The sequence below is a fragment of the Anabrus simplex genome, chromosome 1 (genome assembly GCF_040414725.1).
Source record: "Anabrus simplex isolate iqAnaSimp1 chromosome 1, ASM4041472v1, whole genome shotgun sequence".
Lineage (NCBI taxonomy): Eukaryota > Metazoa > Arthropoda > Insecta > Orthoptera > Tettigoniidae > Anabrus > Anabrus simplex.
Window position 1 is genome coordinate 513,199,033 of NC_090265.1, and position 25,313 is coordinate 513,224,345.

The 25,313-nt window shown below is 38.1% G+C and overlaps 1 protein-coding gene across 1 annotated transcript in view; it reads right to left on the reverse strand.

Annotated features, from left to right (window-relative positions):
• Window positions 1-25,313, reverse strand: part of LOC136857049 (nucleolar protein 11) — a 124,046-nt gene that overhangs the window by 65,580 nt on the left and 33,153 nt on the right. The window contains exon 4 of the mRNA XM_067135407.2: window positions 835-979. Within this exon, the coding sequence (XP_066991508.2) occupies window positions 835-979 (145 nt within the window). The remainder of the gene's footprint in view (window positions 1-834; window positions 980-25,313) is intronic.

A 25,313-nucleotide genomic window follows, 5' to 3' on the forward strand; every position in this document is an offset into this window, starting at 1 on the left:
GACTTATCGCCCTGTGATTTCCACTTGTTCGGATAGCTTAAAGAAGATCTAGGAGGGCAACGATTTGAAGATGACGAGAGTGTGTAAGATTTCGTGTGCAATTGGCAGGTGAGACGACCCTGTTCTTTTTACGATGGAGGCATCAAACAGCTGCCCAAGCTGGGAGAAATGCAGGAAACTATGTGGAAAATAAATTGTAATTGCCTTGTGTTTTTCAATAAATGAATTTAAATAAAAAATAAAACCCCTTTTATATTTGATCCTCCCTCGTATTAGAGGGTTTCATTCTCATTCAAGTGTCAGTGTCAGAGGCTCATTGCCAGAATGCTAGGATAAGTTGGACCGAAATGAAGAGCAATACCCAGGTCCTTGGAGAGATAAAACAGTCTGGTCACTGTAATGAAAGAAGGAAAATAAAATTTGTCACATTATGTGCCTTGAGGAGTTCCTTTTTAGCATCACTGAAGAAAGAATTGCCAGTAAAATACACCTATAGCTGCAGCGACAATGCTAAGCCTTTAGAATAAGATGCGAGGGAAATTTTAGCCAGTTCATTACTGGCTTAGCTTTTATCTCCTCATTCCGAGTTACGTGTCACTGTTCTGATCTGTTTGTGCCAGCAATCATTCTCGCTACTTTCATGACCATTACTTACAACTTACGAATAAGATACCCTGTGTTCAAACAGCTATCGCTCTCATAATTAACTACATAACCATCCTCTCTGACAGTAAACAAACATAAATGAGTATATCTCATAAATTAACATCTGAAACAAAGAATGAACAACTGATAAACCATTCACTGGTTCAGTAAACAATACACATTACTTACAGAGAGTTAAAATACTGCAAGAGTCTTCCATCTGCAGCACCGCATGCCCAACAAGACGGATGCCATCAGTATCATCCCGATGCAAGGGATACTGCTGTGCAGATTCTCCAAGAACTATTGGCACAACGTTCAATGTGGGTGCATCCTGTAAAACAGAAAAGTATTTTACAAAATATGGAACATAAGATATTTTTTTGCTAGTTGCTTTACGTCGCACCAACACAGATAGGTTTTATGGCGACAATGGGATAGGAAAGGGCTAGGAGTGGGAAGGAAACAGCTGTGGCCTTAATTAAGGTACAGCCCCAACATTTGCCTGGTGTGAAAATGTGAAACCACGGAAAACCATTTTCAGGGCTGCCGACAGTGGGGTTCAAACCCACTATCTCCTAGATACAAGCTCACAGTGCCCGCCCCTAACCACATGGCCAGTTTGCCTGATTTTTCATATCATGCTCACTGCAGCTACTTCCCAAGCTTCTAGTTATTTGATTGCAGGCTATCAGCACAGTCTGCCATGAAGACCAAGTTCACAGCATAAACCAAACTGCTTACCACATTTCCACTGTTTTAAGTTGTTCTTCTAACAACCAATTCATACAAGTAAGGCTCTGTAAAATAAAAGCTTAAGGTCTGCTTTAGATGAGGCACTTAGAACAGCAGAGGCATATGTACCAAAGTATGCTTTTTTGTTTCTTCTTGCAACATATAGCATGAAGTGTACTCTTTCTTGGCTGATAAGTATGAATGGTCGATATGCCTTGGTTATGAACAAAAAATCCATGTGAATATAGCATGTCGTTCTACTTTACGTGCTGCAGCTCATCTCGAGAATAGCAATGGTGTATAAACCAGCCTGCTGGCCGATCAAAGTTCTGCAATAGCTACTATGTAGTTAACAGCACGGGGCAATAAATCTCTTAACAGATGGTGTTGTTTGTTTTCAGCTCTTCAACCCTCATAAATTCCTTAAGCATTTTAATGGGTATTTGTTGTTTTAGACTTAATCTTTCTTGTACGGTGGTACCTGTTTGAAAGTTCAGTGTTTTGTTCAGCCTTATGTTTCAAAAGCTAGTTATAACACCCATTCTCAGTATCATGCTGTTCTTGCAGTAACATTTATTTGATATAATTAGTGTTGTGTATTAAAATTTGAACTTTAACCATTATCATTCACGGAAAGAAACTTGTAGTGTAGACTTTTTCATTATTATTTACTATTATTAAGCACAAACAATGAGCGATAAAAACAGTGCTTCTTCTCCTCATCACACAAGTCATCCTAGAAACCGCTGTGTACAGAAAAAACAAATGGGAAATAACGTGGCCTAGACAAGGAGAAATATAGGTGAAGATTATTTCAGTTCAAAAACTAAAAATGTTGTAAGCGCAAAGGACGTAGGACCACCTTGTCGGTGTGCCTGTTTCGAGAAAGTGGGTTGAGATGAAATTGATGAAATATTTCAACAATTTTGGGAAACAGGGGATTACAATTTACAGAACAGCTATTTAAATAAACTTTATTTTGCTAGTTGCTTTATGTCACACCGACACAGACAGGTCTTATGGCGATGGGATAGGAAAGGCTTAGGAGTTGGAAGGAAGCATCTGTGGCCTTAGTTAAGGTAAGGCCTCGTATGAAAATGGGAAACCACGGAAAACCATCTTCAGGGCTGCTGACAGTGGGATTCGAACCCACTATCTCCCGGATGCAAGCTCACAGCCGCATGCCCCTGAGCGCACAGCTTTAAATAAACTAATGACAAGTGTTGATATGAAAATATCACGATTAACCGACAGGCCTTCTGATATTAGTTAAATTATTTATATAAAGTATGTAGCCTATTTCCATTTTTCAAGAAACCATTTTTGTTCTAATACACATACCTTACATTTAAAAAAGTCATATAATAAAATTAGTGTTCAAAACCTAGAATATTTGTAACATTCTATTTTATAATTGTAATTTACTGTATTAATGCCTGCTGGTTTATTTCTGAACAGGGTATAATATTTTAATCAAATATTTTAATGTGTATGTAGATATTTCTCTGTGTGATACTTAGCAAAATTTTAAATGCGTTGTTCTCTAAACTAGCTTTTGGCTCATATGCCTCTGCTATTCTGTTGGACTAATTTCAGGACAAACAAGTGAGCAATATGAGCGCAGGAAGAGAACAGAAATAGGTAATCTACTGACACTGAAACATTTAATAATAATAATAATAATAATAATAATAATAATAATAATAATAATAATAATAATAATAATAATAATAACAACAACAATAATAATACTGAGCTTGATAGCTGCAGTCGCTTAAGTCTGGCCAGTATCCAGTATTCGGCAGATAGTGGGTTCGAACCCCCCATTTTCACACCAGGCAAATGCTGGGGCTGTACCTTACTTAAGGCCACAGCCGCTTCCTTCCCACTCCTAGCCCTTTCCCGTCCCATCGTCCCTGTAAGACCTGTCTGTGTCGGTGCGACGTAAAGCAACTTTAAAAAAAATTTAAAAAATAATAATAATATTTATGTTATTGGCTTTACGTGCCAGTAACTACTTTTATGGTTTTTGGAGACGCTTTGGTGCTGGAATTTAGTCCCGCAGCAGTTCTTTAATGTGCCAGTAAATCTACCGACATGAGGCTGACGTATCTGAGCACCTTCAAATATCACCGTACTGAGCCAGGATCAAACCTGCCAAGTTGGGGTCAGAACAAGGCCTCAACTGTCTGAGCCACTCAGTCCGGCAATGAAACATTTATTAAAAGCAGGATGCTGAAGGTGAGTACATGTGGGAAGGAAGTGTTAAATTTTTGCATACATCCCCATGTTTGCTAATCCAAGTGGGCAGGGATGTAAATGCAATATATGAGTCAGTATAGTACTTGCATGATTGTGAAATGTTTTAGTAAGTGTCAAAGATATCTCAATTGGGCCCTTTAAAATTGCAAAGAACAAAGAAGGTTAAAATATCCCTGACTTACCTCACACGTACAAAGTTACTATTTCAGTAATATTTAAAAAATGTTAGTTCTGGCTATTTACTCTTTGTGTGTGTTTTTTTTTTGCATAAGCATTAAAAAATGTCAAAAATATTTTGTTGTCTCTTCATATACTGTATTATGACCTCTGCAAGTGATGGTTTAGTTGTTTTAAATTAGTGATAAAAAGCAAAAATGAATTAAATGCAAAATTACTGGTATTTAAATCATGTAGCCACAGTTTTCTGTTATAGAATGGAGTAGACCATACAGCCAGAAGCTGAATGCCAAATGTTGGGAGGTGGTAAATAACCTGAATGCCTAAAGGGGCCAACAGCTTCAGGTGGGGGCCACCCTAGTGGAGGAAATGCCATTTAAATTCAGCATGCGAGTGTCCATTCTCCTGGTTAAGGGCAGCTGCAAAAAGGGGTCTATTCCCTGGCTTAGAAGCAGTCCAATCTAATGTTGGCATAAGGTTAACAATGCATACTGAAGGCCACAGGAACTACTGCATTACTTTTTCCAATTTAAACAACCATGTTATTGGCACAGCAAGATGAATCAGGAAAATCTTTGAATAGAAAAATGGCAATGAGTATCAGAATATGGAATGTGAAAACCCTAATGGAAATGGAGAAAATGGAAAAGGCAAAGGACGATGGTATAGGAAAGGACTAGGAGTGGAAAGGAAGTGGCCGTGGCCTTAACCTTTTAAGTGCTGAGTTAGCAGTTGACTGTTTGGTAGGTCAGTGATGAGTTTTTTATTCGTATGTAAAAAAGTTTGTAGATGCCTCCATTTTTAACTTATTAGTTGGCTTAAAATGTTTATAAATGTTGGTTTTTTTATACATCTAAATGCAAATGGAAAATCCCACACTTACGTTCAATATTATTTTTAGTTCTCGTGCACCACCTATAGACGAGCGTAGCAGCGCTGGACTGGCCGTGTCAGCCTGTCTGTAGGCGAGCATAGCACTCGTCGGGTTAATTAAGATATAGCCCCAGCATATGCCTGGTGCAAAAATGGGACACCACGCAAAACCATCTTCAAGGCTGTCGACAGTGGGGACTGAACACACTTATCTCCCGAATACAAGCTCACAGCTGCGCAAACTTAACTACAGGGCCAACTTGCTCGGTAGAAGCAAAGGAAGGGAGAAAAGAACTGAAATTGGATATCCTGTGATTGTGCTTAATAAGATGGCCAGGAGAGGACGATTAGTACAGATGGATTTTCAGATGATCTACAGAGGTAGCACAATAGCAGGAAAGAGTGGATTGGGATTATTAATTTGAAGGAACTGGGCAGTGAACATCATGAGCACTTACCATGTAAATGAAACAATTCTAGTTGTAAAAATCAAATCAAATCCCAGAGACTTGGTCGTAGTTCAAGCAAACTTTCCAACACCGAAAAGTCCTGATGAGGAAACTGAGCAAATGTAATACACCATCAATGAAATTTGGAATCTGGAGAAGGTAAAAGATGGGTAATTACAATGCTGTAATTGGATCACAGACAGACAGATATAAATGGAATTGGAAAATTTGGTTTGGGTATTAGAAACAAATGAGAGAGGTTGTTAAATTTCTGCAACCAGTACAAAGTGATGGTGACCCACACTTTGCCTGAAGTTTGGCTACAGAGAAAATACAACTGAGAAGCGCCAGGTGATATTGTGTGTTATCAGACTGATTACATCCTGGTTAAGAGAAGATATTGCAATGAAGTCAAATCCAGTCACAGCCATCCAGGCGGACAGTGATAGTGACCACTGCTTAGTCATGGCTAAATGTAATTTTTAAATTAAAAGGAATGAACATTGTAAAAGGAAACCTTTGAATCTGGACAGATTAAACGACAATATCATAGAGAAAGTTCAGACAAAACAAAAAAAAAGTACCCAGTAAAAGTGAAGGACTAGAATGGAACAGTATTAAAAGGACTTGTAGATATGGTTCTAGAAACACTGGGAATAAAAATATTAGAACCAAGGAAACAAAACCGATGTAGGAGAAAGAACACAGTAGGCAGTCTCGATAAGTACAGACAAAACTAAAAATCAAATCACAACTCTGTGCAGAAGAGTGAAAGAGTATGGATGGCACACAGACAATGGAAAAGGTACTGTTGAGAGAAAACCAATAGGAAATAGAAGAATATTGAAACATTGTATTGGATACACAAAACAGAAACATGGTAATAAAATATAAAGAATATCTGGAAGATCTTTATGCTGCACAGTGGGATGAAATACTAATTTCATGGTCAAAAGTTAAAAAGATAAGTTGCTAGGTATCACAAGATCATGATCATCCTCGATAATTCATAAAAACATGTTCTACAATGTAAGGAGAATTAGATTTCAGCACTCTGAGGGATGTTGGCTGAACTGATTCACTACATTGCTAAGTGAAAGTTGGCCAATCTCTTAGTGAGTGAATTACACACATGCTTGTGGTGTGTGAAATGTGGTTGTTGTTTTCCTACCTCCTCCTGTGCCTCATTCAATTTATGTTTGTTGTAGCATGGCCAGTGACAATCAACATCAGTTCTTTTACTTACAATAACGCACAGCAAATACAGGTTTGCAAATTTCCGAGTAAAGATATATTGTGCTTCTATTTCTAATTAGAGGTTACGGTTTATATTTATGTTGACTAATAATTTTAATGTTGCCATCTGCTGGCTTGAAAATAACTCTAAAATAATATCTGGTTCTAAAAAATAACAACTTTGTACATTTTACTTGCAACTATCCACAATCTTACTTGATATTTAAGTTCTTCCTGTCATGAATCGCTTAAATCAGAAAGAGCTCTTCAATATTCGGTGATCAGTTGAGTTCAAAGACACAAAAGAAAGCGTTGTTTTAACTACATTCTTGGCAAACTATCTAATGAAGAGTAGGTTTGGGCAGACCGGAACAGTCAGCTGTTCCGGAACATTAGGAGCTTGAGATGGAGTGTTTTGGTACAGTGTGCCAGCACCCGGGACTGTAACTGCACAGTAGAGAGAACTTCGTGAGGCAACATGACATGCTCCGCGTCAGCAGGAATGTGCTGCTGTACCGGACATGCTGTGTGTAGTTACGGCCAACGTAATGCTGCACAAAACGTGAAGGAACAGTCGGAACACTGACATTCGCGCCCAATAATAAAGTTTAAGGCTGCTTTTAGGTGAAGATTTTTGGGTCAATATGAAATACACATAACACGGTTACAATGGCAGTACAGGTGTTTAAAAGTAACTAATCCAAGGATATTTTCACCAGTTGAATGTATCAGCCTATATTGTAATTAGGGCTAGGATAACTTCACGGCACGTGAAAAAGCAGTCGGAACTCTGAAACGGGCACCCAGAAAATCATGTCTAAATGTTGTTTTTAGGATAAGAATGTTTTCATTCATTCCAAATACACCTGTCACAATCACACTGGCAGTAAATGTGTTTACAAATGTCACTATGTTATTTTCACCAATTATACTCGTAAAGTTGAAGAAACATTCATCCGTACTCTATTTACCTACACAATATACAAGTGGAACACGAAAATAAGTAAAAATAACCCATAAAAGCAAAACACGAAGATAAAAATTAAACACTATAATTATATAAGCAGAACAGGAGAAAAACCAAAATTAGGTCTATAGAAGCAGAACACAAAAATAAAAATTGTGGGGTGTCTAAAGTTTCAAATGTGTCATCACTGTGTCGGTTGAAGATTCCTTTGCAGACAAAATAGAAGAATATAAATTGCATTTCACTCTGTCCGCTTTTATTCTAGTAAAAAAGTCGTAAACAAGACTACAGTGCGACATTATTCAAAGTTTACTGTTTTTCGTATGGTATATATTACTAGGCTTCAATGAAAACACACTTACAAAATGCAGCGGAACTCACAGAACAAAGTGGATATGGTGGAAAATGGAACACTCCAGCACATGGCGGCACACTGCCGGTATCAACAGTCAGCTAGTGTTACAAGTAACTATTCTCATTTTGGTTCCGTATTGAAGATGACGTATGTCTCGAATATTATTACAATATTTTTTTTTTAAGTCCACCTGTTCAATACAATACAATGTCAGGTGGACTTAAAAAAATATTGTAATAATATTCGAGACATAAGTCAGCTAGTGGGCGAAGGGCAGTGCATAGTGACGCTTCTGACGGGACAGCGAGTCACTGTCTCGCTTGAGAATGTTTCGGAACAACTGACGTTCCGTGTTCCGTAACAGGGACATAGTGCCCAACCCTAATGAAGTGTTTATAGTCAAGTGTAAAAGATTTTTGCCATAAACTTAGCAGAAAATGGCAGCTTAGTCACCGAATTATTGTACAATTTTTGTCTAAAAGATCAGAATGGCTTTCCAGTGTGTTTGAATGCCCTATGTATAGTTTGCCTTACATGTCTGATAAAAGAACTCAAGTGGGACATCCACTTTTCCCTGAACATGTAAAATTTGAAAGGTCTCAGCAGAAGGAGGCTGGTAGGTTATTATGATTTAACAGAGCTTAGAAACGACTAATCCCATAATTTCCAGTATTAGGCATCAGAAGAGAGGAAGAAAACATCTACAAAATACGAACTGAAATTGTTGAAATGTTACATTTGTGCAATTTGAATCGGTTTGTAGTGACATAAATATGAACAACAAATCTACCTCTGATTTTTGAGGAACTGTCAGATGAAGAACCCACGATGAAAAGTTTTTTTGAATCATTAGATGATATTTCTCTTGAAAAAGATTCAGTAGAATGAAAAATAATTGAAAATAAATTAAAATTCTCATAAGTAACACAAAAATCATTCATGTATTTTTATTCATTATTGTATGGGTACAAGGCATATAGACTAGCAAGTACAAGTTACCACGGGGAAAATGTATTCTTCATTGTAGAACTACAACTTACAGCTGAAGTATGGAAATGATTGTAATGATTGTAAAATCATTCATGTATTTTTATTCATTATTGTATGGGTACAAGGCATATAGACTAGCAAGTACAAGTTACCACGGGGAAAATGTATTCTTCATTGTAGAACTACAACTTACAGCTGAAGTATGGAAATGATTGTAAATTTGCTGTAGTTTCTCTTTACTCTTATTTTAAGATTATAAAGATAGAATTCCACCAGTAATACCTTTTGCATACACTGTTACTGATAGGCTATAGTTATATTTCAGGGCTGCCATCCTGAAAAAAGTTTCTAAGGAAGATGCAAAATGTACTGTTTTATACATTTCCTATCTATCTCATATCTAGCATGGTTCAATAAAAGAAATTGCTAAGCTTTGTATAAAGTCCCTCACGTCAGAGAAGGGAGAACTGTCCTTAGTCAGATATAAATCATTTTCATATTAATACTGATGATGATGCTTGTTGTTTAAAGGGGCCTAACATCTAGGTCATCAGCCCCTAATGGTACAAGATGGACTGAAATGTAATAATATTTACAATTTTAAAATGTATCCACCAACTAAAATTTAAAACAAATGATGATGAAAAAATTATTATGAATTTCAAATAATCAGTGGATCTACGAGGCGTGTTTTTTAAGTAAGGTCCGTTTGAAAATAAGTACACAACGAAAGGTTATTTCAAAAAAGTAAATATATTTTCAGAAAGTACATACTTCACTCTATTTTTTGTCATAGTTGCCAAGTTTGTTCAAACACTTATCATACCTCGTAACCAATTTTAAAATACCCTCTTCATAGAAACTTGCCGCCTACTCTGATAACCAAGAGCTCACTGCCGTTTTCACGTCGTCGTCATCGTTGTAATGGTTGTCACTGAGGTGATGTTTGAGGTGGAGGAACAGATGGTAATCGCTCAGCGCAAGATCAGGACTGTAGGGTGGGTGGTCTAAAACTTCCCAGCCAAAACTGTCCAATAAATCGCGGGTCTGACCTGCAGTGTGAGGTCTTGCATTGTCATGGAGAAGGACTATTCCCTTTGTCAGCATGCTGGGTCTTTTGTTTTGAATTGCTCTGCGTAGCTTTCTCAGGGTTTGGCAGTATGCTTCTGCATTGATAGTGGTTCCTCGCTGCATGAAGTCGACCAACAACACACCATGCCTATTCCAAAACACCGACGCCATGATTTTGCGCTGGGACAGAGTCTGTTTGGCCTTCACCTTTACAGGCGAGTGTGTGTGACTCCATTCCATGATCTGTTGCTTCGATTCGGGCATGATATGCGAAACCCATGTTTCGTCTCCAGTTACGATTTGACTCAAGAAAACGTCACCTTCTTCGTCATAACGCGCCAAGAACTTCATTGCACACTCAAATCTTTGTTTTTTGGTCCTTCGTTAGGAGTTTCGGGACCAAAAGGGAGCACAGTTTCCTCAACTTTAGGTGTTCAGAAACAATGTTGTAAAGCACTGATCTCAACACGTCAAGAAATTCGTTTGAGAGACCTGTTATTGTGAAGCGTCTGTTCTTACGAATCTTCGCATCAATTGAAGCCATCAAATCGTCTGTAATCAAAGAAGGGCGACCGGAGCGGTCCTCATCATGGACGTTGTCACGGCCATCTTTGAATTGTCGTACCCAATTATGCACTTTGCTTTCACTCATAACAGTATCACCGTACACTTCGCAAATCTGTCGATGAATTTCTGTAGCAGACAGGTTTCTTGCTGACAAAAACCGTATTACTGACCGAATCTCACACGCGGCAGGCGAGTTGATAGTCTTAAACATTTTGAAAGCACAGAACAGAACCGTACAGGTTAGCTACAGAGCTGAAACTGAGCACAGTTGTTCCCGAGGCATGGCGGTACACGACACACGCGCTCGTTGCGATATGCGCGCGAACTACCAGCGTCTACAACAAAACGGACCTTACTTAAAAAACACGCTTCGTAATTCGCAATGCATTCACACTTTCCCGTATTCCCACCTCTTCTCCATCATTTGTTGCACGGAAAAGATCAGGTCCATTGTAGATCACTGTTCCTGAAGCCATATTGTTCCTCCTCTAAGATGTTCTCTATTTCTTTTCTAATCCTTGCAATCCTTAGAACTCACACGGCAGGCCATGCCCGACAACAAAATTATCCTCCACAGATCCTATGCCGGGCAATGTGAGGCTTTGTGGAGGGTTCTTCGAAGAACATGCAAGTTTGTAAACAGACGTTGCTTTGAAGAACATGAGAAGTAATAAGCGAGACTTTTAGACAAAAGTGATGTGGATGTGAGCGATAATGGGAGCATTTTTTAATTAAGTGGTGATGAAGATATTGCAGAATTAGACTGTGTTTGAGAATACAGTGATGAAAACCCTGAAAACAAGTAAATTATACGAAATGACAGTACTGATACCTCTACTGACGGCTGGAAGGACTGCCGTGACTTGGACTTTGAATTCAAACGAATCTCATTCATAGATACGTCTAGTTATAAATCACACCACGGCACTAAACCTAAGAGTGAACTTGATTCTTTTCAGTTATTCATGACTGATGGGTTATTGATGGAAATTGTGCACAAAACTAACTGGTATGCCAATGTAAACATTCAGAAGGTTACACCCCTAAATGGTCTTTTACACTTCATTTATTGCCATTCCACAGAGGAGAAATAAAGACGGCAGTTTTCAGTGACCAAAAAGTGAAGGGATGACAACGTGAGACAGTGTTTTTCTGTAATGTATGTACAAGAAATTCTGGATTACATCCTGGCGAGTGTTTTGACAAGTTCCACATAAATCACAATTACGGAAGAAAATGTGACTGTCTGAGATAATTTCAGTGTTAAAAAATGCTGAAAATTGCACCTGAGTATTGTATTATACTTGTATTGTATTAATTTTGTATTTGTTTTATTTGATTTTTTATAAATATGCTACCCATATGTTTGTGTACTCACTTATCCCTCCATAAGCAGATTTTTAAATGGAGCTAGAGAGGAAAGCGTGTTCAGAATGAAATGGAGGGCTAAGGAAAAATAATTATTTCAAAGTTCTTAACAGTATGAGGGATCAAATTGCGATAAATATTGGATGACAATAGATTTCCTTGTCCCACGTCACTTCGAACCACCATGTTTGACCTAACTTAGTTCTCAACAGCTTTCACAATTTTAGCACATAGCCTTAATCATTTGTATTATTTCCTCATTAATTTGTAGTTCTTTACAGGTCCTCCACACCAGATATCTTGGGACACACTCATATGCTTTTTCTGTATCTAAGAATGACAATACTATGGTACCGTATAATGTATATATCCTTTGTATATTGTATATATCCTTCCCATATTTGCACCACTTTTTCTCAACTTGTCTTAATATAAAGATGGGACCAAAGTCGATTTATCCTTCCTGAGCCCGGACTGCTGTTCTCCAGATCTTTCTTCCATCTTTTGTCTGAGATTCTCAAATATCTTAGCTGTGAGTAGGAAATTCTTACATTTCTTCCTATCTTCCTCTTTGAAAATAGGTATTAGGATTCCCGTTCCCTAATCTTTTGGGACTGTTTTTTCTTTTCATATTATTCTAAACAATTTATTCAGCCAGTGCATACCCACTGGCCCTGCTGCTATTATCATTTCTAGTGTCACTTTGTCAATGTCCATTAATTTTCCTCATTTCAATCTACTAATAGTCCACACAATCTCCCACACTGATGGTATACCTTCCAGCTCCACTGTTTGGTCTTCGTCTTGAATAGGATAGTTTCTTACATTACACAGCTCTTCAGAGAACTTTCCGTTTTTGGAATATACTCTGTTGGTATATGAACACTTCATCAATAAAGTTACTGTTTATGCTGGGTTAAATAAACCAATGGTGATAAATTAATACACATACACACACCTAAACAAAGTCTAACAACTTATGCCTCATTTCAAATAGCATATAATTAATAGGTGATATAATGAGTAAGCAACTACAGTAAGTAATCCACCAGCACCAATTAACCAAGATCCTACCAGGAAACTACAGGGACACAATCTAAAGAGGGGTGTGTAGACTAAACTCAACCTATGGAGGACAGGCCATGCTAGATGCCACACTTTGATGATGCATGGGGACTTTGCAACACTCCACCTAGTGGCTGTAGAGCTAAGGAACAGACTGCTGAACACCTTGTGAAAAACTGCCCTCTGATCAAGTACCATGGGTCATTCCAAGACCTCACTTGATACGACGCCCCCAACTCTGAGCTGCAGTCAATAGATGTTGATTTGTGATAATTTTCTACAACTTTTGTTACATGGCATATTTAGAGAACGTATTCAGAAGCATATGAATCTGAAAAGTTTACTTCTCCCAACAAGCTTCCACATACTTTGTATAATTATTAGCTGTTGTTCTGCCATGCAATAAAAAATGTATGTATGCTGTGGTAGATATATTAATCATGTAATAAGGTTATAAAGGCAAGTATAGTTAAAATGTTATCCACTGACAGAAGTATAGCAACATTTAATTCAGAATGGGAAAGAGTACGATGAATTAGTAAATGGGATTTGTAATTCAAATAACACTATCTTGAAGATAGGGGTAAATCTTTCTTCTGTTCACCATAAGAACTTCACAGAATGTGGCTGTTAAAATTTTTCCCTTGTACTAAATCAGAAGTTACTGAATTATTCTGTTTTTCAAAAAGTAGGATGTAACAGCTTCTTTAATGGCAGTAACGTTCAAATTCTGGACAATACTTGTGGGATTTTTAAAATACAACAATTTGCTTTACGTCGCACCGACACAGACAGGTCTTATGGTGATGACGGAATACGAAAGGGATAGGAGTGGGAAGGAAGCGACTGTAGCCTTAACTAAGGAACAGCCCCAGCATTTGCCTGGTGTGAAAATGGGAAACCACGGAAAACCATCTTCAGGGCTGGCGACAGTGGGGTTCGAACCCACTATCTCCCGGATGCAAGCGATTTTTAAAATAGAAATTTATGTCTCTGCTTTTAATTCCCTGTAAAGTTAGTGGTCCCATGCCTTATGATTACGAGTTTAATAGAAAAAAAATTAAGTTTGTTAGCGTTTTTCTTCAATAATTTTTCTATCTTTTTATTCTGAGAGTAAGGTAACTTATAGCTCTTCATGTAGATGGCACTTCTATTTTGGATGAATATGTTACAGATGATGTAAAATAGGTGGAGTTATCAGCTGCTTGTGGGGCTTTTAAAACACCATTGGATTTTCCTATTTATACTGTCTGTTTACACCATCACTGTGGTGTGCAGAAAGTGAACAATTTTTTCTTAACGCGTGGTGAGAAGGACCATGTCCTGTAAAATCTTAGTCTAACAGTTTTATCATTGGAATTTAAATAAAAGTGTAAATAACTTGTGGAGGAAATAGTGAGTACAGTACGTATGTAGTTAGATTCTAACACTGAGGTCTTACTTGTTAAAGTAATCTCTTCATTTCTTTCCTTCTTGTGCTTTAGACAGGTACAAACACGATGATGTGAAGAACATACTATTCTTAAATAGGAACAAGGCACCTGGAATTAATGACATACCCTTAGAATTACTGATCGCCTTAGGAGAAACAAGCATGACGAGGTTATTCCATTTAGTGTTCCTATTTAGGTTTCTCAAAGCATGTTTATGGATGTGCAGAAAAAGACTGCTAAATTCACTGCACCATAAAACCCTCCTGACTAATTTAAATGAAGGGAAAATTATGCGGAATAGAGGACGTGCGAGATCAAGGATAAAGTATCTCCAAGATCTAATCCAAAATTTTCAGTATACTATCTCTGAAGAAGTGAAGCATGATGTTGAGAACAGGAACATATACTGCATTGACATGGCATTGCCTTTAGGAACCGACTCAGTGATATTCTGTGAAATTTTTGGTATGTAATTTTTTTTATATTATCCAAGAGATATAACATTTTCAAAGCATGGCTGGGAAATCTTTTAAAAAATTAAAATCTTGCACTTTCTTCTCTTACAAATACTTCTCAGAGCTTCACTGTCATTCAAATATTCTCAACAAAAACAACTTCCTTCAAGGTAAATGCTCGAAATCATGCCAACCACACACTCAATCAAATAATCTACTTCGAGTTTCACACGTTCTTTCTTTCATTCCTTTTTTTTCTTTTCTTCATAGGACTTAGTAACAATCACTCCCTCAAAAGGTTAGAATGGGTACAAGTTATGATAAGACAGGCATCTCAAATTATTTGGAATTTTATAATTTATTTTAAGTGGTTATGTTATAAGTAACAGAATATATAATTTCTTAACAGGCACTTTTACATGACAGCGTAATGTACATTTAAGTTCCTGGCAGAAATATACTGAGGTACAGTATAATAATGATAAGTTACTTTTCATCAATGACACAGAAACAGAGGACCACATTATAACATTATTTTAAACTTCCAAATGACAGACAGCATGAAAGAAAGCAGTATTGGAATTGGACCTGACACGTGGAAGGTTGCCATTTCCGATGAGTCCAGTTTTCTGTTTCACTGAACAGATGGACATTGGAGTGTCAACGAGAAACAGCAGAGAACAAACACCCTGAACTGTTGGAAGGACACAAGCAGTCACCTTATGGCCTAGGGAATCTTTTTGTGGCATTCTCTGTGACCAGTAATCCATGTGAAAGCCACTCTCGACTGACTTGGTTATGAATACATTCTTGCAGATCACTTACTGTACATCTAAACATGCATATTGTCTTGCGAGGAACGAATGCGATATTCCAGGAAAACGTGATATGTCACACAGCTATAAATGTCTGACAGTGGTTGGAAGAGCACAACCAAGACTTTCAAGTACATTCCTAGAGTCCTAATTTCCCAGACTTGAACTCAATTGAACATCTGTGGGACCACCTCAGTTGTGTATTAGCCACACCCCCTCCAGCAGCTGTGGGTGCACTGCTTGCAACATGGTTCCAGACACATGTTACAACTCACTAGCATCTTCATGAGTAACTCCCTGACTGTCAAGTTGCTGCCCGTGCTCTATCTGGGAATTACTCTAAAAATCACCTGGTAGTCATAATAATGTGACATTAGAACATCCAGCATTGAGAAAAGACTATGGGTCTTACAAGCTTTCACTTGTTACCTCCCTACACTGGGTTTTGTTACCTATCTTTTTGTGATGAAACAACACGAAACATTTTCTTTATTGTCACAATAGTGTTCTACAATTACATGTTTCAAATTAAAACTGGAGTAATTACATACACCACGTGAAAGAAACAGAAGTCAATATGTGGCAGCAGGTAGATACAGAGCCCTTCATGATTCAGTTGGAAGAAAGTTCATTGTGTATTTTATTTTGTGCTCAATCGAACTGAAATGGCTGATGTTTTGGTGAAATGAAAAACAGGTGAGACACTGAAAAATAAAGAGAGGACAACAGTTATATATGTTTTCAATTATTTAAAGAGTGAAAATCCCAGCAAGAGTGTGAATTGTATTGCTGAGGACACTGCTATTGCTACAAGTACATTCACATTATTAGTGCTTAAACTTTGCAGTGAATGAGCTCATGGCCTCATGGTGACACCTAATAATAAACACGGAAGAAAAGTGAAAAGAGAACAGACTTACGAAATTTGGTGACTTTGTTAAAAGTGCTATAAGACGCAAGGTGCAAGACTTCTTTTTTAACCAGGTGAGTGGCTGCGCTGTTTGTCTCACATAGGGTTCAGCTTGCATTCAAGAGACAGTCGGTTCGAACCACACTGTTGGCAGCCCTGAAGATAGTATTCCATGGTTTCCTATTTTCACACTAGGCTGTACCTTGATTAAGGCCACGGCCGCTTTCTTCCCACTCCCAGCCCTTTCCTATCCCATAGCAGAGGTGCCAACCTTTGAAATGGCTTTTCCGTAATTCCCCTCCTTTACCCTCCGAAAAAATTTTGGAGTCAAATCCAAAGCACACTCATCCGTTCTGGATAATGACACCTTCTTTGCCCTTCCCAACAACAATCTATTACACCTATTACCTATTACACCATAAATTTGCACATTACGAGTTCTGTCATAAAACATTCTTAGTAACTTGTTTCCCCACGCAGCAGGTGCTTTTGTGTGGGATTTTTCTCGTAGCATTCTTCCCCCCTGTGAGGACATTTTCACCTCATGAACAATAAGCGATTCCAGTGTAGATGTGATTATTGTAGGGCTGAAGTCATTCTGTTTTTTCCTATTAACATTGAAAACTCTTTCTGTGGGAGACTTAATGTCAGGTACACTTAATACTGCAATAATACAAGATTACATTTGTTAGTGAATAGGAGAGTAGAGTTACTTCATTCGCAATGAATTTCACGACGCTCGCGTGTAGCGAAAGGAAGTGACGATCGAGTAAGTATTGTTGCCAACTCACAAAATTTGAAACGAAGAGAGTCGAGTACCAATGCTCTACAAGATTTAATTCTCCTTGTTTCCTTATTTTTTTCTGTAGAAATTATACTTTCATTATAATGTCGCTTTTCCGTAATAATTTACCCTTGGACCGTAATGCCGTAATCGTCAGGGCAAATCCGTAATAATTACGGATAATCCGTAACAGTTGGCACCTCTGCCATAGTCACCATAAGACCTATCTGTAATGGTGCGACGTAAAGCAAATTGTAAAAATTTATTTCTAAGGAATCAGCCACCAACATTAACATTTGATGTTAATGACCATGAATAATGACCGCGGCCTTTCGCGTTTAAAAAAAAAGCACATACAAAATGGAAGATGTAGAAAAATGCATTAATGACTCTTCCGGAATAGTTTCAAATTAAAACTGGAGTAATTACAATAACCACGTGAAAGAAATAGAAGTCAAAATGTGGCAGCAGGTAGATGACGTGCAAGATATTGAGCCCTTCATGGTTCAGTTGGAAGAAAGTTCAGTAAGTGACAAATAACGACCGTGATACTGACATCGATATGGAAGAAATCGAACCACTGGCAACCGAGTGAAAGAAGACATGATAGAAAAAAAACGACTGAAAACCTTAAAATATTATTTATTTATTTATTTATTTACACTGTTTACACCCACACTGGAGCACCAAAATCAAACCTTATACAAAAAAGTCTTCAAAGAATACGTTCAGCTTTTAACACTTGACAACTTTTTCCTTTCCCAAAACTTCTTCATTCTGGATGATCTTGCGGCCCGTTCTTCTGCAGATATAACATACTGCTTATGCTGCAATATTTTTACTGTGTACTTGTTATTTAGAATCTGTTTCTCTTCTCTATTCTCAATTTGATCTTTAGTAATTTTCAATTTATCTAAATCCATTTGTATTTCTTTAAACCAAGTGTTTTTTGTTTTACTATTTCAAAAGAAATGAAAAATTTGTTTCAGTAAGTAGGTTATTCTATTTTACCGTATTAGTTCAATGAATCAGTACTTTCATAACTAGCTGACATTCGACAATCAATTAAACTCAGCTCTCTGGCCTACCCGCCTGGCCAAGTGGCTCACATGGTTGAGGCGCTGGCCTTCTGACCCCAACTTGGCAGGTTCGTTTCTGGCTCAGTCCGGTGGTATTTGAAGGTTGTCAAATACGTCAGCCTCGTGTTAGTAGATTTACTGACACGTGAAAGAACTCCTGCAGGACTAAATTCCATGCTCTTGACTACTCGAAATTGTCTGTTTTGTATTGAGAAGAACCGCTCGGTATTCTCTCAGTTCGTATGTCATATCATGGCACAATACTTCAATAATCAAATCACGAGATCACCGGGGTATGTGGACAGTGAGTAAGTGAGCCAACTGATGCAACAGATTAAATAAAAATATGTTTAATCGGAGAACCAGTGGACTACTGTACATCTCGGGTAGCCTACACAGAATATGAAAATTCAAAAAATCCTCTGCTGATAGAAAAAGACATTTTCAAAGACAACCGAGCTGGCTGACTTACATTTAGCGTCACGTAGCTATGAGCTTGCATTCGGGGGATGGTAGGTTCGAATCCTACCGTCGGCAGCCATTAAGATGGTTTTCTGTGGTTTCCTATTTTCACACCAGGGAAATGCTGGTGCTGTACCTTAATTAAGGCCATGATCACTTCGATCCCACTTCTAGCCCTTTCCTATCTTGTCGTCGCCACAAGACCTATCTGTGTCAGTATGACGTAAAGCAACTTATTCCATTCACTTTTAATGTGTAGGCTACTTATTGTAGACACAGGTATTTTTACATCTAATTCTGAATAGATAATAGAGTTGTGACTTTCAGAGAACTGTGGAAAACCATAAGGTAGTGTATAAAATTTGAGTTATGTCAATTATTATTATAATTATTAACTACGTAAGTTTTGTGCTGAAATATAATAAGTATGTAGAGTACTGCACAAGTACCTATTTCTTCCTGCATTTCAATTTTTTACTTACTTATTTTGTATTATGTACTTACCGTGAATATAATGAAATTTCCAAGTTCTTTGAAAACTTTTACGGAAAGACTAGGCAAACAATTGATAGGGAATCTCCTATCTGGACGACAGCTCTAAATATTTTTCATCTAACTCTATATACTCATTTAATGGAGTAGTCACTGTGGGGGCAGGGAAGGCTGTGTAACATCAAAACTGGATATGAAGTGGCTACAGGAGAAACGTGAATCTGAAAGGTAGATGACTCATAGAAAATGAATTCATCGAATGAAGACCAGACGGCAGCAGGAAGTACTGAATGTTGTTTTTGCTGTCTTTATCAGTACACACCACACAGAATCACAGATACAATAGGATCGATGATTCTAATGAGCCGTGAATAGGCTCAGTGTATCGATTCAGTAACATGAACAGAATCAAATTAATCAATTCAGTAAAATGAATCAAATATCCCATCACTACAGTACTCAAAGTGAGTGAAGGTAACGAATGATGACAACACTACTGCTGCTTAGAGCTATCAACATTGTCACCGCAAGGCTCCACAGTCCTTTCTCAATGCATAATGCTCTACAGACTATGTGTGAAGCCCAAAGAGTAAAAATAATCATGATTTAAAAAAATCAAAATCCATTATTTTGTACCTAATCAGATTTTTTTCCATTTTACTAACTTTTTTTTTTTTCAGATTCGTGTATGCATAATTATTTATTACGTTTTCGCAGCAGGCAAATGCTGGGGCTGTACCGTAATTAAGGCCACGGCCACTTCCTTCCCACTCCTAGCCCTTTCCTGTCCCATCGTCGCCATAAGACCTATCTGTGTCGGTGCGACGTAAAGCCAATTGTTAAAAAAAACAAGAGGTGAATAATAAAGGATTAATCTATATTCTGTGTTTCAACAATATTTTGAATTGGGGTATGATTAGAGTGACCAGACATCCTCTTTTATCCAACATGTTCTCCTTTTTAGACCACTGTCTGGAGTCCAGGTGGATTATTTCAAAACCTGAAATGTCCTCCTTGTTTAGTGAATCTGCTTATTTTGGGGTAATCTGTTTTATTACTTCATTTTTACAAGTATTCTTCATTAAACGGCGGCACCAGCAATATCGTACTGAAATACAGAATGTGATCATGGATATACAGTGCATGTGATTGTTTATTCTATGCATGCTTTGTTTTGTGATAACAGACGCTATTTACCTTTCTGTATACTGCATGCTTCTCTCTCAGCAGTACCCCGTCAGAACACTGCTATGTTAATGTGTGACAGCTGACAGCATGGCAATGTATTCTGTATTTGGCTTTCAAACTGATGATGTGAAATCTTTTGATCAGTTCTGCAATTTCAAACAATTCCTAAATGGGAGTAATAACGACCCTGAATATAACAAGTTGTCTTGTAGTCAGAAATGGGCAAAACTGATTGTAGTACAAAGTTATTAAACTTATAGAATACATTTTACTATACCAGGCCAAGATGCAAATGTAGAAAGAATACTTTCATGATCTCAGCACAATACACTGATAATAAGAACTGTTCCAAACAGTAAAATCTGTGAAAATCCTCTTATTGTTTCACTATAATCCACAGTCAATCGATCAGTCACTACTGATCTGCATTTAGGGCAGTCGCCCAGGTGGCAGATTCCCTATCTGTTGCTTTCCTAGCCTTTTCTTAAATGATTTCAAAGAAATTGGAAATTTATTAAACATCTCCCTTGGTAAGTTATTCCAATCCGTAACGCCCTTTCCTATAAACAAATATATGCCCAAATTTGTTCTCCTGAATTCCAACTTAATCTTTATATTGTGATCTTTCCTACTTTTAAAGACACCACTCAAACTTATTTGCCTAATAATGTCGTTCCATGCCATTTCTCCACTGACAGCTTGGAACATACCGCTTATTACAAGTGACTATTTTCATTCTTATCGTATTGAAATTCAATATATGACAGCTGAAATATGTACCATTATATGCTTAAACCTTAATATAATGATTGTATCATAGTCGTAAAGACTTCAAAGTATTGAATAGGTGGTTCTCAATAAATTTAATTATAAAAATGTTAATATACTGAATTTCAATATGGTCAAAATGAAAACAGCCACTTGTAATCTAGTAGCCAACCAGGTTAGCACCAAGTCTAATAGATACTTGAAACTCAAGGTCAGAGTTAGCAAAATCTCTAGAGACATTGACTTCTTGAAAGAATGCTTGAAAAGTGAATTAGTTCCTAAATTTCTTAAGCACTTACAGAAAAAAACATTCCTTTTTCAAAAACCAACAATATTCAACAAAAGATTAACAATATCTGGTTAAAGAGTGAGATCAAGTTTCATTATAAAAAGAAATCGTTCTTGAACCTACAACTATACATATACAAGACTCATCTAGAAGTCGCCCAAAGTATACCCCCAAACGTAACAACGTTAGATTCGAAATTAAAAAGAAACTTCCCTCTGAAGTCGATGAATTGAAAAATAATCCACAACCAGGTCTCAAAAAACAAATAATCGAATTAAAAAACAAAATTAGGAACAATGATATAATCATAACGAAAGCTGAAAAAGGACCCACCACCGTTTTATTAAACAAAGTCGACTACGTCAACAAAACAGAACTTTTCTTTTCTGATAATACCTACACCAGAGTAAGTAAAGATCCCACACCAAAAATTCAACAAAATTTAAAGATCTTGTTGAAAAGTTTGTCTTTCCTTTTGCACAAGCAAAAATATCAAAGGCTCACTATCACCATGAATCCTAAACTACCAACCGCAAAGGCATTACCCAAAATCCATAAAAAAAGAGGTTACCGTGTGCCCTATTATAAATAGCAGAAACAATCCCACATATAAAGTTTAAAGAACTTTACATTATTTTCTTAATAAACACTTTAAATTTAACAATGAAGCATAAGAAATTCCATTGATTTCTGCAAAAAATTAACACAATTTAAACTACAACCTAACCATATAATGGTCTCATATGACATCACCAATATGTACTCAAGCATCCCTATAAATGATACTATAAATATTATCAAAATGAACCTTTCCAAACACAGCAATTTAAGCAAATTTAAAATAACTGATTTCATTAAATTATTGAGCTTTGTTTTAAACAATAATTATTTCACCTTCAAGAACAAAATTTACCATCAAAAGGGACTGGCAATGGGAGATCCCATTTTGGGCATTTTAGCTAACATTTTTATGGATAATCTGGAGGCTAACAAAATAGTAAACAAAATCAACGGTCTCCACCTATGGATAAGATTCGTAGATGACACATTTGCCATCCTGATAAACAGCAAAACAATAGTGATAACATTTTTAAGTTCCTTAATGAACTTAATAATAACATTATCTTCACAAAGGAAGATGAAATCAACAACTCTTTAAATTTCCTAGACGTAACGATAAATAGATACCATAATAAATTCACATTTCAATTCTATAGAAAATCCACCTTTGCCCCTCCGACTGTTAAAAAAGAATCTATGCACCCACATTCTCACAAGTTAGCAACCTTCTACAGCTAACGTATCCACACAGATGCACACAAGATGCTGTCAGTTGGCACAATGAATTTATTTACATATTCACAAATTAATACACACATAACCTTAATCACTGTATCACTAAACAAAAACACTTCACTTGTAGGATATCAACAAAGCCGTCATCCTTCAACAGCTGACGAATGACACTGAATACCACAGAGGTTACATTTTGAAACACAGATAAAAAAGTTGACTGCGTACAAGCATGTCACTTCAATATGGAAACTGCGTTTACGGCATGTCAAACCAACGACTTCCTTCCAACAACCACCAATGACTAACTTCAGCAACTTACTTGTCGCCGTCAAGATCGCCTCCTTATATATGTGCCTGGCCAGGCGTCTAGAAAGTTACCTTACAAAAAATATCTTTGTGAAACTTCTAGAGTGTCCAATACATAGATTACAATGTATTGAATATTCTCAAACGTTCTAGTGCCTTATTACCATTCTGGAAGTTACATTGTGTTTCACAATCACGGATTACAATTTATATATACATTGACTGAGCAAATGACATGGGATAGCGGAGCACTGATGCGCAGGTGTGTTGTTTGTGCACCACACGCCCCCTGTGCCAGCGACAGTTGTATAGGAGACCTTGTGAGCAGTGGCTGTGCATGGGACAGGTGTAACATGGAACGTCGTCGTGAGCTGACACTGTTCGAACGGGTTATGGTGGTCGGTGCCCGACGGATGGGAAGTGCGATTTCAGAAGTGGTGCGGGAATTTGGCTTCACACGATCAACTGTGTCCAGGGTGTATCATGAATGGTTGAATGCGGGTGTCACTGTCCACAACAGACGAACGACCGGCCGTCCAGCCACCCTCGATGACCGTGACCAGCGACATCTGAGATGGATTGGCAATAGTGACAGGACGGCAACCGTGCAACAAATCAAGGCTCAATTCATCGCAGGCCATGCTAGACACGTCTCCCAGTGGACAATCTGTAGGAACATGGGTTCTATGGGATATGGAAGCTGGCGCCGCACACGGGTGCCACTGTTAACCCAACGTCATCAGCCACAACGGCGCGCATTTGTCGCCAGTCACCAGGGATGGACACTGGAACAATGGCGTAACGTGATATGGTCAGACGAATCACGATTTCAACTGCACCATGCCAATGGGAGGCACTGTGTACAGCGCAGACCACATGAAGCGATGGATCCCGCCTGCCTCAAAGGTGTGTTCCAGGGCGCTGGTGTCTCTGTTATGGTCTGGGTGCATTTTCCTGGTATGGAATGGGCCCCCTTGTTGTTCTGGATGAGACTTTGAATGGTACGCGGTATGTTGAGCTGCTCGGAGACCATCTCCACCCATTTTTGGCCTTCCAGCGCCCAGACGGTTCTGCGGTGTTCCAAGATGATAACACGCCGCCACATCGCTCCCGCATTGCCCGGGAATGGTTCCAGGAACATGCAGCGGAGGTCCAACGACTGCCATGGCCACCCACGAGCCCGATATGAACCCTATCAAGCATATCGGGGATGTCCTGGAATGCAGGCTTTGTGCCATGGATCCTACACCCACGATTAGACCAGCATTGGCGGCCGCTCTGCAAACGATTTGGTGTCTGCTGTGTCCAGAGGACTACCAGGGATTTGTCGAGTCACTTCAACGACGTCTCACTGAAGTTCGCAGGGCTAGAGGAGGCCCCACACGCTATTAGGTGACTATCCCATGACATCTGCTAAGTCAGTGTACAGGTAAGAATAAATTACATAATATTAATTTACAGGTATTTACATTAACGGAACTGATATCAATGTCTATGAACAACATATGTTCAATGACATAACCTCACACGATACAATCATTCGACTACGTAAATAATACTAATACTAAATGGATGTAACATTTCACTGCTACACATACAAGAAATAATAATAATAATAATCACGATCATAATAATAATAATAATAATAATAATAATAATAATAATAATAATAATAATAATAATAATAATAATAATAATAATAATAATAATTTAAGCTCGATACTTGTATTAGTTACCCATGGGTGAGAGAATACTCTTTTCAAGTTATACCTGTCATCACACTTGCATCAATATCCCCCTATAACTTGAAACAATTTCCATATTTTGTCACACTCTCTTGGTCCACACCATTTAACTACACACAGACTCCCTCAGTCACACAGCCCTCCTGTTGGCACTGTCGAAGTCCACAGTTCGCTGCCCAGTGGTTCCATTGGAGACCACCACCTTCCCATGGTGGGTCTGCTGGGTCCGGTCGATGGTGTCTTCGTTCCTGGTGATGGCGATCCACAGGTCCTTGCGAGGCATTCGAAGCACTGCTGGCTTTTCCCTCGTTCATACATTGGTGCTCTGTCCGGTAGCACCCTTGTTTGGTGGTTGTCAGTTCAGACCCCATTGGTTCTTCGTCTCGTAGACGGAGTCCCACTGGCTGTGTCACTGCCATCATTGCCTCCATTTTCTGGGACATCGACATCCTCTCTGGGCCCTTCACGGTGCCGTGGAGCTTACTGCGGCTGTCGAGCACCTAACTCTTTGTGTCATGCTGGTACAGCCCA